The 18260-nt window shown below is 44.1% G+C and overlaps 1 protein-coding gene across 3 annotated transcripts in view; it reads right to left on the reverse strand.

Moving 5' to 3' along the window:
* DOCK1 (dedicator of cytokinesis 1) overlaps positions 1-18260 on the reverse strand; it is a 543465-nt gene that overhangs the window by 378369 nt on the left and 146836 nt on the right. For all 3 annotated transcript variants that reach the window (XM_021671705.2, XM_021671704.2, XM_064373739.1), the window contains exon 23: positions 15494-15602. In XM_021671705.2, coding sequence (XP_021527380.2) covers positions 15494-15602 — 109 coding nt within the window. The remainder of the gene's footprint in view (positions 1-15493; positions 15603-18260) is intronic.

Here is an 18260-nt window from a genome sequence, read left to right on the forward strand (position 1 = left end):
GCCCAGGTTGGAGAGCAGTGGCGCAATCTTGGCTCACTGTAACCTCTGCCTCCTGGTTTCAAGGGATTCTCCCACCTCAGTCTTCTGAGTAGCTGGGATTACAGGAGCCCACCACCAAACCCAGCTAGTTTTTGTATATTTAGTAGATATAGAGTGTCACCATGTTGGCCAGGATGGTCTCAAACTCCTGACCTCAAATGATCTGCCCACCTCGCCCTCCCAAAGTGCTGGGATTACAGGTGTGAGCCACCACGCTCCACCCCCGCGTGGTAAGAATTTAATTAACAACAAGCAAGCTGATCTCAGAGAAGTTTAAGTTACCGCAACATTTTCTTTCAAGAATCATCCTCCTTGCCATTCGCACAGAACATCCAACCCCTAATCACTACGCTCTCAAGGGCTTCCGGCAGCTCCTTGCCTCTGTTCTCAAAGGCCTGCAGACAGCAGTGAAACTCCAGGCAAGAAGGCAGAAGCAAAGTGCCAGAGGTGCTGCAGAATTCCTGTACCCCACCATGGAAATGCCACCAGGAGGAAGAGGAGGCACAGGCCCTGGGGTACATGAGGGAGCCGCCCTGTCAGCAGCAGGCAGAGATGGAGCTGAGGCCAGGCCTGGAATGGAGTCTCAGGTTGTGATGGAGCAGCTCCTCCAATTAGATGGAAAGGCAAGGATCCTGGAGGAGCTGAGAGTAGTGAGGAGAAACCAGGATGCCGAAGCAGGGGATCCAACTGCACACCCTGCAGGGACCCTCACCGCTCCCTGGAAACGCTCTGCCTTTGACCTTGAATTCCAAGGTCCTCACCGAGGTTTGCACCATGACCCCCGTTTTCTGGTTCTTGATATTTTCTTAATGGATCTTTGCTGATCATTTTAGTTGAGGTTTTGGGGTCACTTGCTGTCAGGAAGTTCTCAATTCATCAGCATCTCCTTGAACACTGATTTGACTAAACCTTTGCATCCCTCTGTGTCAAGAAGGGTGTGTTACCTGTGCACATGGCAAGATGTCCACACACTGGGTGGAGAAACACAGCAGAGAACAGTGCTGGCCAGGAGCGTATCATCAGCTCACCCAAAACACACACAGCACCCACGCAGGAACAGAAAGATTGTGAAGCATTGCAAGCCTCTCAAACACTGGTGAGTAGTTAAAGTATAAAGTGCCCGAAAATAACACACAAGAATCCAGCACTCAGCCTGGGCAACACGGCGTGGCATGGTTTGGCTCTGCATCTCCACCCAAATCTCAGCTTAAATTGTAATCCCCATGCGACGGGTGAAGGGCCTGGTGGGAAGTGACTGAAGCACGGGAGCGGACTTCCCCCTGTTCTCATGACAGTGAGTTCTCAAGAGATCTGATGGTTTAAAAGTGTGTGGCACTTCCCCCTTTGCTCTCTCCTGCCACCATGTGAAGAAGGTCCTTGCTTCCCCTTCACCTTCCTCTATGATTGTAAGTTTCCTGAGGTCTTCCAGTCATCCTTTCTGTTAAACCTGTGGAACTGTGAATCGAGTAAATCTCTTTTCTTCATAAATTACCCAGTCTCAGTAGTCCTTCATAGCAGTATGAAAACAGACTAATATATGACAAAACCACATCTCTACAAAAATTAACCAGTTGTAGTGATGTTGGCCTATAATCCCAGCTACTTGAAAGGCTGGGGTGGAAGGATCACTTCAGCCTGGGAGGTCGCAGTCACAGTGAGCCAAGATTGTGCCATTGCACTCCAGCCTGTGTGACAATAGACTCTGTCTCAGTAAATCAATCAATAAAAGAAAATGAAAAAACTTCATGGCCACCTAATTTCTCAGACATAACACCTCTGCTTTTAATCTTCAGTGGTGACCATATAAAAATGTTTAATGTCAGAATGCGTATTTCTTGGAATTACATGAAAATGTCCTTTTCAAAAATCAACTAGACTTTTGCTATATTTAACATAATCAGATGAGGACTACCGTTCTTTCTTAATCATTTCACTAGATAGAAGATAATTTATGCTTTAAAAAACGGTGACTCTATGAATCACTATCTAAAGGTGACACAGGCAAGAAGAAAACCTACTTTGTTTTAATAAGATACGCTTTTTATAGCCCCTTTTTTCTTCCACCTCTTCTCTAATTCAATGTACCATATTGAATGTATAGGATTTCCCAAGGGAAATATAATTCTACTTGAATTATAAAAGTGTCACATTCACAGTTCACGGAGAATAATACTGCTCAGCTTCTAATCAAAACTATCCGCCTGGCACAGGATTCTAAATAAAGCCAGTGTAATATACAAATTTAAAATCTTATTTGAGTGATGTCATGCAAAAAGCAATGGGCTGAAGAACAAGGAACTGGGGTCTGGTCATCCCACCTAGAACCCTCTGTTCCTGGGAGAAATTCCTAAAAAACTAAAAATGTGACTTTCTAACCTTCTAATTCCGTAATTCTTGATGTGACTATTTGGGTATTTGAGAAATCCAACCTCATATAACTCCATGATTTCATCAATACGTACACAAAAATAATGTATTCTATCATAAAATTCTGTAAAAACAGCTTTAATGAAATGTTGTAAGCATTCAATATAACAGAGCTGATGATTTTTTAAGCTCACATATGAAATATATCTCTTTCCCTCTTGCTAATGCTATAGTGCTACTTGACATGTTTCTCAATAAAATGCTTCCTGGGACCTATTTAGGGTCTGGTCTCCTCCCAAGCCTTGGTTCTGGCTACTTGGCATGCCAGCAGAACACCAATCCTAAATGAAGCTTTTAACTACCCTTTCCATCAGGTCAATAGACAGCTCCAAAGAATAGCTACAAAACCTATTTCACAAAGTCACCAATTTGCACTGGCTTCAGCTGCATTTACAAATGTCCCTTCAGCCTCCCTGAGAGTCCTCTCATCCCTCTTTCTCCACTTTCTGCATTAGGAAGCTTTACTTCTATTTCCACTTCACAGTCTTTTCCTTTCAGGGATAGCTTCCTGCTTAAAAGAAGGTTAGCAAGGGTTCTGTCTGAAGATTAACATTGCCTGAAAGAGAGAGACAGTCACTCTGTGTCCTCGAAGACTATTAAACAAAAAAGAAAACTGCAAGCCTCTGGCTACTGGCTGCCCCTTTTCCCTCAAATAGAGAGAAATAAATACTAAGCCAAGAGGAGGATAGCTTCTAAATCCAAAACACACTCATGCCTAACACTTGGACTCCCGAGCTACATGAATCAATTAATTTCCTTCTTTCTGATGTGAACTGGAGTGGGTTTGTGTAATTAGATTACTGTAGCCTTCCAGCAAGACTTGAAGTCAGGTAGTGCCAGTCCTCTGACTTTGTTCTCAATAAATACTGTGTTGACTATTCTAGGTCTTTTGCCTTTCCACATGAATTTCTAAATCAGTTGCTCAACAGCCACAAAGTAACTTGCTGGGATTTTGATTGGGACTGCAGCGAATCTGTAGATCAAGTTGGGAAGAACTGACATCTTAAACTGGAGTCACCTACAAGCATGGAATATCTTTCCTCTGATTTAGATCTGATTGAGGTTTATGCAATTTGCAATCAAAATAGGCCTCAATGCTGCAAACTTAAAACATAAGAAGAATCTACAAATACCTACAGTAAATGCATTTACAAATGCCACGTCGTAAGTAAGGTGTAGGTGCACCTTTGTAGACCTAGTATCTTCAGTTCACTTGAGATGACCTTGTTTAGACTGATCTGTTCTAAACGCTGGCATCTCTGGGAAGGGCTCCTAGGGACAGATGCATTTGAAGATGCCAGACAAGAGCCAGTGGATGTGGGATATAAATGTTTCCATCAATGAGTCAGCTATTAAGACGCACAGACTTTGCATGATTATGTTCTCTGCCCGTCCTTTTAGAAAGCTTTTTCATTATTTTTAACAAACATCACTGCAGTACTGGGAGGATCCTAAGAGAGAACATGCATCAAAGGCTTTGGTGCCTGACAGTCCTGCACAAATGGAAGGGATTAGGATTACTTCATGCTCCACAACCCATCTGGACAAAAGAGGCAGAACAGTTCTCTCCAAACCATACAGGAGTCTGGGTTTGGCATTTTCTTCTGCTGTATTCTGTACTCAAGCAGGTAATGGTGACTACCTCTGTATCGGCACAAATTCCAACGGCCGGCCAGCCAACAGCCCCTGACTACTAAGTGAATAACAGACAAGGGGCGGAAGCAGGACACTGTCCACAAACTAAAGGAAAATGAAAACCCCGTCCTAAAAACCAGGAATGTTGTTGGAAATGGCTAGTAGATACACAGAAAGAGGAGAGCCAAAATGTGCGGCAAGAGGTAAGTACCTATCAGCACGATGCAGCTGGCTGACACAGGTTTCCCATAACGCAGTGAGGCAGGATTTCATGGGCCTAGCCATTCCCAAAAGGAGATGATTTTCAAAAAGGATCTGGGGTGCAGAAGCCCACCCCTGATCTCTACACATTCTATAGGCTTCACGGCTGTTTTTTAACAGTGTCCCACAGCTGCCTGAGGCAAAGATCTGGGAGAAAACCACAATGCCTCCCTAACTCTTCCTCACCTTCCATAACAGACCCACCACCACCAAGCTGCAAACGTGTCCACCCCTTCACTAAAGTCTACCAATAGTGCAGCCCAGTGTTCTCAACTTGGAGCAACCTCCCCGCACCTGCTCTATCCCCTGCCTCGGGGGACATTTGGCAGTGCCTGGAGACGTTTTTAGTTATCATGGCCAGGGAGTGCTACTGGGATCGGCCAGCAATGCTGCTAAACATCCTCTGATGATGCATAAGATATAGAGAATCCAGCTCCAAACATCAAGAGGGCTGCAGTGGAGAACATGCTCTACCCCCAGGTCCTAGTCTGGGTGACATCACAGCTTTTCACTTCCATTCCTCTCTCAACCCCTCTAATCAAAATGTCTGAAATGACCCTTGGAAAAGCCAACTCTGACCTGACCAGCCTTCTCCAGTGGCCTTCTCAGATCCGGCACAGCTCTGCCTCTGCCTGGCTCTGCCCTTCCATCCTCTCAGGATCCCTGCCTTCTCAGGGCTTACTCTGTCCAGCCACAGATGCTGATCTCGGAATTTCTTCAATGCAGCAAACACCTTCCTGTCCACTGCCTCTGCCTGGAGTTCCCCCACAACCCACACTACTTCTTTCTCTACCTCACTCCCTTCTGAAACCTTCGTTGAACCCCTAAACTATTTCCAATGCCCAGATATACCTTCTCACCCTGACCTTTATTTTTTCTTAAAATGACTGATTACAATCCACAATGATAATTTTATATCCGTGATTTGCTTAAAATCACATACTGCAATTGTGCAGGGATGTACATGGGGGATGGTTATTGAGTTCATGCCTGCCCTGCTCACTCCAATGGAACCACCATGAGAATACAAGGCACATCTGTGCGGTCGGTGTTGTAACCTCTCACTGCCTAGCACAGTGCTTGGCACACAGGAGAATGAACATATGATTGAAGGAATTTTTAAAATAGAGGAACACATAACTCAATGATGAGGTACTAGGCATAAATTACTTTGAGACCTGCTCACATTCAGAGAAACGCTGAATAAATCCTGAATCATGATGGAGGAAGGAGAACGGGGCTGGCTGGCACTTTGCATGTTGGCAGAAGGCAGAATCCAAGACTGAGGGCACAGATGTGGGAGGAAAACTTGTCAAGAGAGATCTCTGAACAAGGTCAGGAATGGGAGAAGAAAATAATTTCAGGTTTCTGAGCACTGAAGCCACCATGCCAACGGAGAGATTTTCCACCAGTGAGCCTCATTACAGGGGGCAAGGCAGGATGGATGGCAAGGAAGTGCCTAGAATTCTGCAATCTCCAATTAAAGCCTTGTCCTCTAACAGGGAGCAATGTGAAGGAGTTAACATGGAAAAATGGATCATAAAAAGATAAATGCACAATACTTATCAATGAAATAATTTGTTGCAGGCTTAAAATGCTAAAAGTAAAATCACAGTATTCAACAATAGAAACATTAATTTAATGAAATATCATTTAATTAAGCAAATGAATACACATCAATTCAGTTACATGTTCTGAACTGGCATGCAGCTACTACAATTATGACTACACATTAATAATGGAAAGGTGTTACGATGATAAAAAATCAGTAAACTAAAAACTACCCAGGTTGTAAGTGTCAACATTTTCATGTGCATGCACTAGAACTGGTAGAAACCAATAGAAATGCTTGGCTTGCTGAAGAAGAGTGGTGGAAGAGAGACGATTTTCATTTCAGCTACTGCTGCATCTCTGCTACTGTTGCAATGTCCTGTGCACAGGATAAACCTGGGGTGGAAAGGTGGTGAAGGAAACAAGTATATTTATCCAGACCTCTCCTAATTAATTCTTGCCTATGTGAGTGGTATTGCTCCCTCCAGAGAGGGCAGGAAGAATCCTAGGAAGCAACAAAGAAGACTGGAATGCCGTAGCACCTGGTGAATTCACATCTCAGCCAGGCTACCCAACCCTCTGCAGGGCCACAGACCAGCAAGAAGTGTAATGAAATTGAGAGCATTTGGGTCCACAGGTTCTCTAAGCACAAGCCATAAAATATTTTCTTCATTTTCCTTGCTCCTTCTTCTGCTGAGTCTTTCTTGACATGAGTCATGCCACACTTGCAAGTGTAGGGCAAACTTATCAAATCAAAATGGTCCAGAATGTCAGACAGTTGAGGGCAGGCAGCCCGAATGAAGCCAGCCATGGAGGCTGCAAGAACTGAGAGTGGGTGCCCTATCCATCCGCTACTGCTCACCCAGCAGCTCTTCCTGCAAGGCTAGGATCGGCCACTTCCAATCCAATATATGGCCAGGGACCCAGAACCTTAGCATCACCCCGGAGCTGCTTAAAATGAAACATCTTGAGGCCCTGTCCCTACAGAGTCCCAGTCACATTTTAACAAGACCTCCAGGTGACTCATGTGGACACTTGAGTCTAAGAAGTTTCCAGTCCTGCAGCCCCCATGTCAAGCTGTCTATGGGTGCCTGGCTAAGGGCCTACTTCCTCTCCAGTCCTTTGTTCACCACTGACCTGACAGCCAGTGGCCTCTGCGCTGACGTCCACAGTGACTTCTATGTGGGTGAAGTTGTGTCCCTCAAAAGGCTACGTTCAAGTCCTAAACCCTGGGACCTGTGAATGTTTTGGAAACAGTCTTTTTTCAGATATTATCAAGTTGACCTGAGGCCACACCACAGTAGAGTGGGCCCTGAATTTAACATAACCGATGTCCTTATAAGAAGAGACGAGACACAAAGACAGACACACAGGGAGAACGCCACGTGAAGACAGAGGCAGAGACTGGAGCAAGGCGTCTACAAGTCAGGAAATGCCAAGGACCGCCAGAAACCCAGAGAAAAGCATAGAACAGATCATCTCTTAGAGTAGCCAAAAGGAACCTGGCCTGCTGGTACCTTGATTTCAAGCTTCTAATCTTCAGGGCTATGAGAGAAAAAAATAAAACCCGCTGTTTTAAGCTACCAAGTATGCACTATTTTGTTACAGCAACTTCCGAGCTTTGCCCACTCACCTCCTTGAATCTGGGACCTCCCTTTCTTCTCTATGTTGCAGGAGAACTCTCCAGAAGGCCTGGCCTGTTGCTGACTCTCAGCAAAAGTCATCATTCCTGTCATGGTTGGCTTTGTCTGAGTTGCCAGCCTCAGCTGCCCAATATTTTAATTCAACAAGTCTGTCTCCATATGGACTATGTGACCTGGATGGTCCTCATCCAAACCACCGCATCTGTGTCCCCATGGAAGATGACAGACTTTCAAATACACTCCCGACTCATGCCTATGACATCTTTAGACCAATTAGCACCACCAACGCACCCCCACTTCAACCTCAAAATCAAGAAGGTGAAAACATTTTATTACTTTTTCTTAGTAAACCCTTCTGGCTCAAAACGCTCCCCAATTTCTTTAAGTTGCTTGCTGGATTACATCGGTTCCGACATCTCGTTGGCCAGTTTGCTCCAGGCCCTGATTGGTCAGGGTAGAGGAAGCGGAACTCACCGGAGTTCTCCTTACCTAACTTACCTAACTTGGCCCACAATCCTGTGCCGAGAAACACAAAGGTCACAGAAGCAGGTGGCATCTAAGAGATGGAAGTGGCTCCCAACTCATCCACCATGGCAGCTGCATGGCTCAATCCCAGGAAGCACAGAAGGCAGTGGAAAAGACAGACAGACGGGAGCTCTAATGGAAACCATGTCAGGGCAGACACACTGCACACACGCAGCCGGGATGAAAGAGGCACAGTGTCGTCACCCAGGAAGCGAGTCCTAACAGCCTTGATCATGACTTTCATAGGACTTCAGAGCATTTGAAAATCTGGATGCCTCAGAGCAAACCAGATGGAGCATGGCCTTTGCCATAGACAGAGAGGTGAGCCAAGCACTGTTCATGAAAATTGAAAAGTGGAAACCAGCTAAGTGCCCTCAAATAGAAAATTGGTTAAGTAAGTTATCATACAACCATGAGGCAACGTGTAACCTTTGAAAAATGTGTGCTTGAAAAATACTGAAGGACATAGGCAGTAGATGTAGAAAAATGAAACATTGTAAAAGAGTGTGTGTGTGTATGTGTATGTGTATATACATGGGAATTTATACTATACATATGCAACATTTATATGTGTATATATAGGTATGGATGTATATATATATGTGTGTGTATATACAGGATAATGCTAAACGAGCAAAAAAAAGCTCGCCATTATAAAAACAGAAATGCTAACAGTGTAACGGAAAGTAAAGTGATAAATGATTCTTATTTTTCATAATTAACTTTTTGGCATTTTCTAGCCAGATCACATATTACTTTTAAACTGAGGGCAAGGACACAATAAACGGCTGCTTTGTTTAATGCAACTAACAGGACTTGACATCTTTATGGAAATCTGGAACACGCATATGAAGAGGAAGGGTCGACGTCAGAAGCTGCTGTAAGAGAGGTGCCAGACAGGCCCAGAGTTACTCAGTGAAACCTGACTTGACTTCTCACCTGCAAGCAAAACCTCTTCCATCTGATCTTGAATTATCATCTCTAAAACATGCAGATCATTTGTTCTGAGGACATTAAAGTTCTATGTGTACAAATCTGTGAGTAGCAGTGTGGATCCCAGATGCTAGCCTGGAAATAAATAGACAAAAAGCAGCAAAAACTTCCCATAAGGAAGAATTCTGGGTAAGATATAAGTCAAGAATGTACAGTTCATTTCAAGTCAGGAAATTATTTTTAAGGGAATCAAAACACGTGCCTCTTGGAAGGCAGAACTCACCCATCAGCTGTATTTACTGAGATTACAGAATAGCTTATTTCAACACAGCTCCTCTCTAAGAAGGCCAGATGGAAATGGCACTATATGATGGTTAGAATGGAAAGAGACAGGGAAGCCTCTCCCTGGGGATAGTGCCCCAGAAGGAAGACAAACCCTCATGCATCTGTGTGCCAACCTCCGTTTAGGGGGCCTCAAATTCAATTAATCTTCACCCTAGTCCAATCCGCACGCCAGTCGGGAAAGTTGCCTGAGCGCCAGAGGCCTGGCGCTGTACACCACAATGGAAGAAAAGCAGAACGCTAACAATAATATTTCCATAATAAACTAAGCAGGAGACACAGGGACAGAGTCCTGAGACATATAAAGAGTGGTGTTTTTCCAGTGCAGGTTGAGACCCATTAGAGCTCATGAAATAAATTTAGTGCCTGTCAACCAGCAATTTTTTGTTTAACTGAAATACATTAGTCTAGAATAGACTAAAGGAGACTAGAATAGAAAATGCCAGAATACATCATAGGGAATCAGTGTAGAACTTCTTCATGAGCATTTTCCAGCTTCATACGCACAACACACACACACACACACATACATACAATGCACACACACACATACAATGCACACACACACACACACACACACATACATACAATGCACACACACACATACAATGCACACACACACACACACACACACACACGAACCAAGTAAGCATCAATTTCCTACTGTGGATCATGGTCAAAGTTGGCTTCTATAGAAAATTCTGGATTTCTCAGCCCCAGATGGAACAGACTATGCCAAGGTCCTGCATGGAGTTGTCTTTTCCCAGGACATGCCAAGGAAGGTAGTAATATTTGTGGACTTGAAAAGATGTCAATACCTGTGAGAACCGACTGCAAAGCCCCAAATGCCCCAATCCAGCACTGCGATCCATGAGCGGCCAAGAAACAGCCACCTGCTGCTGACACAGTGGGGCCATCGCCAAGGTCTCCTCCCACAAGCCTTTGTGACCATCCCCTTCTAACTCTCCCTCCTCCCTTCCCCTTCAGACTCACCCAACTCTTGCAGCATTTCACCAAATTTTCTAAGTTGCTTTATGCAAGCCCACGTAGATGGAAAGCTCCACCAGGGATGCTGTCTGTATCTTTCCAGCCCAAAGCCTCCAGGCTGTTCTCCATTGATGTGGATGGCAGGCATGGGCCCTGCTTCCAAACACCATGGATAGCCAGGACTTAGCAACACTGTCTCTGGGAGTCAAATGGGAAAGAGAGTGGTTCTGGAACTGGCCAACCAGGGTTTAAACCAGTGCACTACTCTCTCCTAGCTCCGTGGCCTTGGGTAGATTAATGACGGTCTCTAGGCCTCAGTGTCTTCATCAGAAAGTAATCAAAGTATCTATTTAATACGGCTATTGTAAAGCCCAAATCAGTTGAGAATCAGGTGATCAATCAGTATCAACTCCAGTTATTCCGGCACTAGGCACTCATGCTATTTCTATCAACCACTGACTGGGAGAGCTGACCTTCAGGAGGTTCCCAACAGGCAGATGTTTGGTGTTTCCTGGGGAAGACACCAGCTCTACTTGGGTCTCCAAGAGTGAAAGAGGCTTGTAGAGCCAGGTGGGTGGCCTGTGAAGCTGTCTGGATGTCACACACTGGAATCTGACCCATTTCTCCTGGCAGCTGAAGAACAGCACACTTTCTGAGAAACGGCAAGTCATCACCAGATGGGAGTTTTAGGAAAACACCAAAAGAGATGCCGAGTACAAAAAGGGCAGGTCCAGCACCAGGGTGCAGGAAATGGTTCTGAGACTTCTGCCCTAATTTCAGGAAGTAGAACTGGGGACTTAGCAAGCCCAGTGGTTCATGAAATCGCCGCCGCGGGAGCACAGGGAAGAAAAGACAGGAGAAGGGAATTCCGAGGCTGTCTGGAGACACCACAGCTGGCAGCTGCGGGCTGCTGGGGCAACCAGGAGGAGCAGCAGCCACAATTGCTAGGGGCACAACAGAGAACAGGACCCGGGGCAGCAGCAACGGGGGCCAAGGATCCTCTTGTCAGGTGGGAGAGACGCTGAGGGCAAAGAAGGATCTGGAAGGCACGTGTTGAATTTCCAGAACATCTGGTCCTGGTGAAAGGGCAGTCCAAGGTGGAGACAGAAGGTCTGAGATGGCGAGGAAACAGCAAGGTGGAGCGGGACTCAAGGAGGGGGAAGGTCGGCACTGTGCAGCACAGTGGGCTTCTCCTCTTCAGAGGGAAATAGACAGGGAGAGGTGATGCCGGAAGACCCCAAGTCTTTTCAGTGCGGCAGATGGAGCAGCATCACTCACTCAGGGTAGGCAGGTGGGGTGCAGCAGGGGATATGCTTGGGGCTTGAGGAGCTAAGGAAAGAGCTGCTAAGGGAAAGTCAACATGGAATTTCAAATGGGATTTCAGTAGAATGGTGGGGTGCTGGGGAAAAAGGGGTTATCCTTTGAAAAATCCAAGCACAACTGCCACAGGATACAGCAATTCTGCTTCTGGAGCACTGACAATAGGGTCTTCAAGAGGCATCTGTACAATCAAGTTCACAGCAGCCAAGAGCCACAACTACCACGAGGTAGGGGCAACCTGAGCCTCCATCCACGGATGAGATGGGAGGCAAAACATGCAACAGACACACAGGAAAAGGACAGCCTTACAAAGGAAGATTATGACACATGCTATGACCTGGTGGAACCCTGCAGACATGATGCCATGTAAAAGAAGTCAGACATGGCCCGGTGCGGTGGCTCACACCTGTAATCCCAGCACTTTGGGAGGCCCAAGGCAGGAAGATCAAGCGGTCAGGAAATAGAGACCATCTTGGCCAACATGGTGAAAACCCATCTCTACTAAAATACAAAATTTATCCAGGCATGGTGGCATGCGCCTGTAGTCCCAGCTACTTGGGAGGCTGAGGCAGGGGAATCGCTTAAACCTAGGAGGTGGATGTTGCAGTGAGCTGAGATCACGTCACTGCACTCCAGCCTGGTGACAGAGAAAGACCCGTCTCAAAAAAAAAATAAAGAAGCCAGACACAAAAGGACAAATGCTGTACATGTTCACTTCCATGAGGTTCCAAGAGCTGTTAAATTTTTAGACACAGAAAGTAGAACATGGCTGCCAGGGGCTGCAGGAATTTGGTGTTTGATGGGGCTGGGGTTTCATCAAGTTTGGAAAGACGAACAACATTCTAAAGAGGGGTGCTGATGGTGGTTGCACAACAGTGCAATTGTACTTACTGCTGCCGAATGGTACACTTAGAAATGGGAAATCTCATGTTATTTTACAACAATAGAATGTTTTCAAAAAGCATTTGGCTGCAGCCCCGAGGCTGAGGGTCATTAACTGAGGGATGGTGAAGTGGCATTGAAACAGCTGGACACCGTGGGCACCTGGGGGGTGGGGTGATGGGAGGCGGCCACCAGGCAGGGCAGTGAAGACAGGCAGTGTCCACACACTCACTGGAGTTACCTGGACCTTTGACTTAACACAAAAACTGGCCCAAGCGTCCTCCATGTGTGTCTTCTCATTTAAATGACCTAGGAAAAATCTTGTCACTAAATCAATGAAAACAGACTATTGAAAATTCTAGTTGGAGACCATACTTATCCTGCAATAAATGATTTCAGAAGCTCCTCTTGCTCTCCCCTTTCATTGAAGTGAAAACCCCGTGGTTGACTCTAATCTGCAAAGTGGATGCACGTGGCGGGTTTGGTACCAAGAGGTGACAACGGGGTGGGGGCTCTTGACAGAGAACTTCTCAGCCATCGCGTCACCAAGAATCATGCCACAAAGATGCAACGGCACACAGACAATCCCAAAATCAAAACTGCCACTGCCAGCGAGGGCCACGCTTTAGGAAACAATGTTTAACCTTTAAATGTCACAGTCTGAAAACATACTTCGTCTACGCAAGATGGTTCACAATGGTATTTCCATTTCGACACAGCAAAATTGAAAGGGTTAAAACAACACAAAAACCAGGCTCCCATGAGGGGAAGCTTTAAATTTCCAACGTCAAGGAAGTACCTATTATGAAATAATATTATTCCAAATTAGCAGAAGGGAGGGGCATGTCCAATAAAACGCCGTGCGTCTGTCTTGCAGATGTAAGGTTTGCATCAATGCACAAACGTCACCGAATTCGCTTGTGTCTTATAATAAAACACCCACTAAAGCAAGGCCTTCCCAGCCCCTCGTCACTAAGTAATCTGACTTCAGGGGAGGTAGAAAGACGCAAATCAAGCCCAATCAAATTTAATAATCTAAGAATATATTTAGCAATCTAAAATTACTTCTGGGCTCAAAACTTCCTGTAATTTTTATCTATTCTTACACTACACACGTCTGTTTTTCTAAAATGCCACTGCATTCAGTAGTAAATGTACCAAACACATTGCTGATTTTACCCTGGAGACAATAAGGCAGCTTTTGGCAATGTCAAGTTGCCAAAATAACCTGAAATTTTAATCTATGCAGCACATATATTTCTTTCTGTATAAACCACCTATTTTTATAGTAAACTCATGTAAAAAATTAAGAAATTACAGTAAAGAGTCCAAACGGCTGCACCACCTCTGAGCTGACAGGTGGGCTCTGACTTGGTTCATGTCTAGTTATGCCGGTTACCATGATCTCAGCAACCAGGAGCCACATCTCAGCACACATTCATCTTTGTTCCAGGGCATATGGCAAAGCTTTAAGGCTGGGAACAACTTGACCAACGTATTTTTAAGACACCAGCTGTAAGAATGCTTTCTGAAATTATACATTAAGGGAACGTTAAAAGAGTAAGAACAGAGGGATCTGCCATGATCAATCGAGTGAAAGACATAAGTTAATCATTTGGAAGATTCTTGCTCTTTGAAGGGATTAGTGCAGGCAGCAAATTGCAAGTTGTACAGCTCTTTCTGCAATAAATCAGCCCAGTGAAAACCACCATAACTGGGACAGCCAAGAGTGTAGGGATCCTCCTGCCGCTCCTTGGCTCGCAGGCACTTCCACACCAGTGAGCATCCTAAAGAACAGTCAGGCCTTCGGTGAGTGGAAGGCATCTTTCTTCCCAAGGACAAGAGATTGAGACCAGGTCATCAAAAGGGGGAAGAACAGAAGGACAGGAGCACTGGACGGCTCGCTCTTGTTCACAGGCAAAGATCCGCTGAAGCATGAAGATTCAGCACCATTTCCGGGGCATGGACAGCTGGAGAAATTAGGTGTAAAACATGATTGTCATCAACTCCCCCAAATTTAAATAAAGTGAATTAAGAATCTCTCCTTGCCAAAGAGCAAAGAGAAGCAATGAACATATTTCTGAGCACCTAGGGAGCAGGAAGAAAAGGATTTCACTGCACACAGAGCATGATTATGTTCACTACAAAAGAGGCTCCAGGGCCTTTCCCTCAAGTTCAGGCTTTGCAGGACCCACAGCCCCCTGCTCAGCCACCGCAGAAGCCCTTCATCTTCAAGTCCACTTTGATACAAAACTACAGCTAGATAAGAAGAATAAAGTCCACTGTTCTGTAGCAATGTAGAGTGAAGACAGTCAACAATAATTTGGTGTATATGTTCAAAAAGCTAGCAGAAAGGATTCTGAATATTCATGGCACAAAGAAATGAAAAATGTTCAAGGCGATACTATACTAATTACCCTGATTTGATCACACCGTGTACCTGTATTGAAATACCAGCACGTATCCCATAAATATGTATAATTACTGTGTGTCAACTAAAAAGAAAAGAAAAAAAAAAGGCTGGGTGCAGTGGCTGAAACCTGTAATCCCAGCAGTTTGAGAGGCTGAGGCAGGTGGATCACCCGAGGTCAGGAGTGGGAGATCAGCCCGACCAATATGGTGAAACTCCGTCTCCACTAAGATACAAAAAAATTAGCCAGGTGTGGTGGCATGCACTTGTAGTTCCAGCAACTCAGGAGGCTGAGACAGGAGAGTTACTTGATCCCAGGAGGCAGAGGTTGCAGTGAGCTGAGATCGCACCACTGCACTCCAGCCTGGGCCACAGACTAAGACTCAAAAAAAAAGCACAGCTCTTGAAATCAAATTGAGATCTCTGACATTAACAACTATAGTACCTGAGGCAAGTTAGTTAACTGTAATCCAAACACCTACCTCCAGAAAAGGTAATGAAGAAAAGAAAGTCCTCCTTAGCAGAAGGCAGCACTCACCTTCACCCGGACGGTCTGGTCTGACATGCTGCTCACCATGTCGTTGATGGACCTGAAGAGCTGCAGCAAAGATTCCACGAAGTCAGCCTCGCCTTTGTTTTCATAAAGTCTGCAAAGAAACACACAGAACTGTGGGGGCCTGGCAGAAACGCCTCAACATCTTTTGAATCTATGTCTATAGCCCATAAAAGGAGTCACTTGGATGACAAGTTAGAATGAGAGACCACATCCTCAATATCCATGAAGCAAAGAAGGTAACCTCACAGTGAGATTGATGCAGACCGCTCAGCCAAGGCGGCCTGCCTCCACATACAGAGGCTGACTCTTAATGCTACCACTCACTGCGTTTCTCATTGTAACATAATACATCTTATAAATCTAAAAAACACAGACAATATACAGAAAGGGAGGGAGGAAGGAGCAGAGGAAGAGAAGGAGGGAAAGAGGATGGGGAAATTCAGATTTATTTCTACCCCCAAAACATTACACTATTAAGATTCTGTTGTATGTTCTACCAGTGTTTTGATTTTTATTATTTTTTATTTATTTATTTTTGTGACAGAGTCTCACTTGTCACCCAGGCTGGAGTGCAGTGGCATGATCTTGGCTCACTGCAACCTCTGCCTACTGGGTTCAAGCAATTCTCCTGCCTCAACCTCCCAAGCAGCTGAGATTACAGGTGCCCACCATCATGCCTGGCTAATTTTTGTATTTTAGTAGAGACAAAGTTTGACCATATTAGCCAGGCTGGTCTCGAACTCCTGACGACCTCAGGCGATCCGCCTGCCTCGGCCTCCCAAATTGCTGGGATTACAGGTGTGAGCCGCCAGGCTACTGCTATCGGTGTTTGTAAACCCGTTATGTCACAAATTGAAAATCATCAAGACACTCAATTGCCTAAATTTACCATGATCTTCTAATCCCTTAAAATGATATTATAAGAGTAATTTTACTTTTTATTTCAAAGTAATGGTGCTATACAAATGCCTTCATTTCAGCATCAGCAGTAACTGAAAAGTACTCAAGAGGTGGGGCATACTCAATAAATAGGTAATAAGGAATATGTTACTAACTGAAAATAAGTCTCGTCTATAAATTATTTATTAGCAGTTCCTTCAGGTCGCTGTTAGTAAAAAGCAACACATTTGCATTTTTAAATCTTGTGACTCAGATGTTTTATTAATACAGAGTTTATTAATATTAGTTTGCTGCCTAACTAAAAATATACTATACCTGAAAACTTGTGTACAATGGAAAATTTTGTAAGCTAAGCGATAATTAATTACCCTAGAGGCAGTCTGATATTTAAATGAGTTCCACTGTAAAGCAACAAATTCTGTGTAAAATGGGAAATTGCAACCTAGTGGACTTGTTTTGTAAATAAGGGTTTTCAAATGGGGTTTGCTTAAATGATGTACCAAATAATTAAAATTATGGAGTTACAAACTTCTGCTTGCAGGTGACTTGAAGAACATTTGGTAGACTGGTGCAACCCTTGGGGAGGCGTCAAGCATGCAATCATTTTTCCCCTCAGGACATTTGTAATTCCTAGAGCTGTATGGGGTAGAAGACTAAAAACCAAAATGAAAACCTCTAGAAAGCAAAGTGGAATTTGTATCAGTCATTAAAGAAAATGACTGGAGTTTAGAAAACGCCAGGGAGAGAGTCCCCAAGTAACAGAGTCAACTCTTGGATAAAAGTCCTAGAAAGCCAGAGGCACATTAAATGTAGACTGAGGCATACTAAGGGTACAATGTAGCCTTGACTGAGCACAGTCTCTGATTAAAATAAGGTGGTCAGCCCCACTTTATCTGTCTAGGAGAAGGCAGGATGAATTATCTCTGGAAGAAGATCAAATCATCTGAAGCTTCTACAGTTTTACATACAAACAGTCTTGACTTCAAACAAAAATTACTAAACTCAGCAGAAAACCAGACCACAGTCCAAGTGAAAGAGGAAGAAGAGAGTAGAAACAGCCCCACAGATAATCTAGATATTACAGTTTCCTAGAACATCAAAACAACTATAATCATCATATTTAAGAACAGAGAAAATAAGATAAAAATATGAAAAATAAGAGAAAAATTTCAGTGGTGAAATGAATCTATGAAAAAACGAAATTGAAACTTTACAAAATATACTCTCTAAAATTAAAAATTTATTATATGGATTAACAAAATAGAGAGTAGACACAGCTTGAGACAGAATTAGTAAAATGGAAGACAATCCACAGAAAAATAACTAAACAGAAGTACCAAGGAAGAGAATAGAGAAAAGAGGGCCAGGGATGTGCAGGCATATTGAGGAGATCTAATATACATGCAATTGAAGTGCCAGGAGAAAGGAGGAAGATAATGGGCCATTAGAACAGACAATGGCCACAAATCTTCCAAAACTGATCAAAGAGATCAATCCAAAAATTCAATACAGGATAAATAAAAAGCAGAAACAATCCTATGCAACCCATAGTAAGACTGTCAATAACCACAGAAAAGGAGACACACTAAGAGCAGCAAGAGAGACAAAGATACCATTTACATTCAAAGATGTAACAGTAAGTCTGAAAGCTAATGCCTTACTATAAATGAAGAAAACCAAAAGAGAATGGAGGAAGAAAATAACTGCCAATCTAGAATGCTATAGTGAGTGAAAATATCTGTCAAACACAAAAATGAAATAAATCATTTTCATACAAACAGAGCCCCATAACTGGCCAAGACTGAAAAAAATAATACAGGGAGTTCTCTGGACAGAAAGAAAATGATCT

The sequence above is a fragment of the Aotus nancymaae genome, unplaced genomic scaffold (genome assembly GCF_030222135.1).
Source record: "Aotus nancymaae isolate 86718 unplaced genomic scaffold, 86718_ANA_hifiasm-v0.15.2.pri h1tg000010l, whole genome shotgun sequence".
Taxonomy (NCBI): domain Eukaryota; kingdom Metazoa; phylum Chordata; class Mammalia; order Primates; family Aotidae; genus Aotus; species Aotus nancymaae.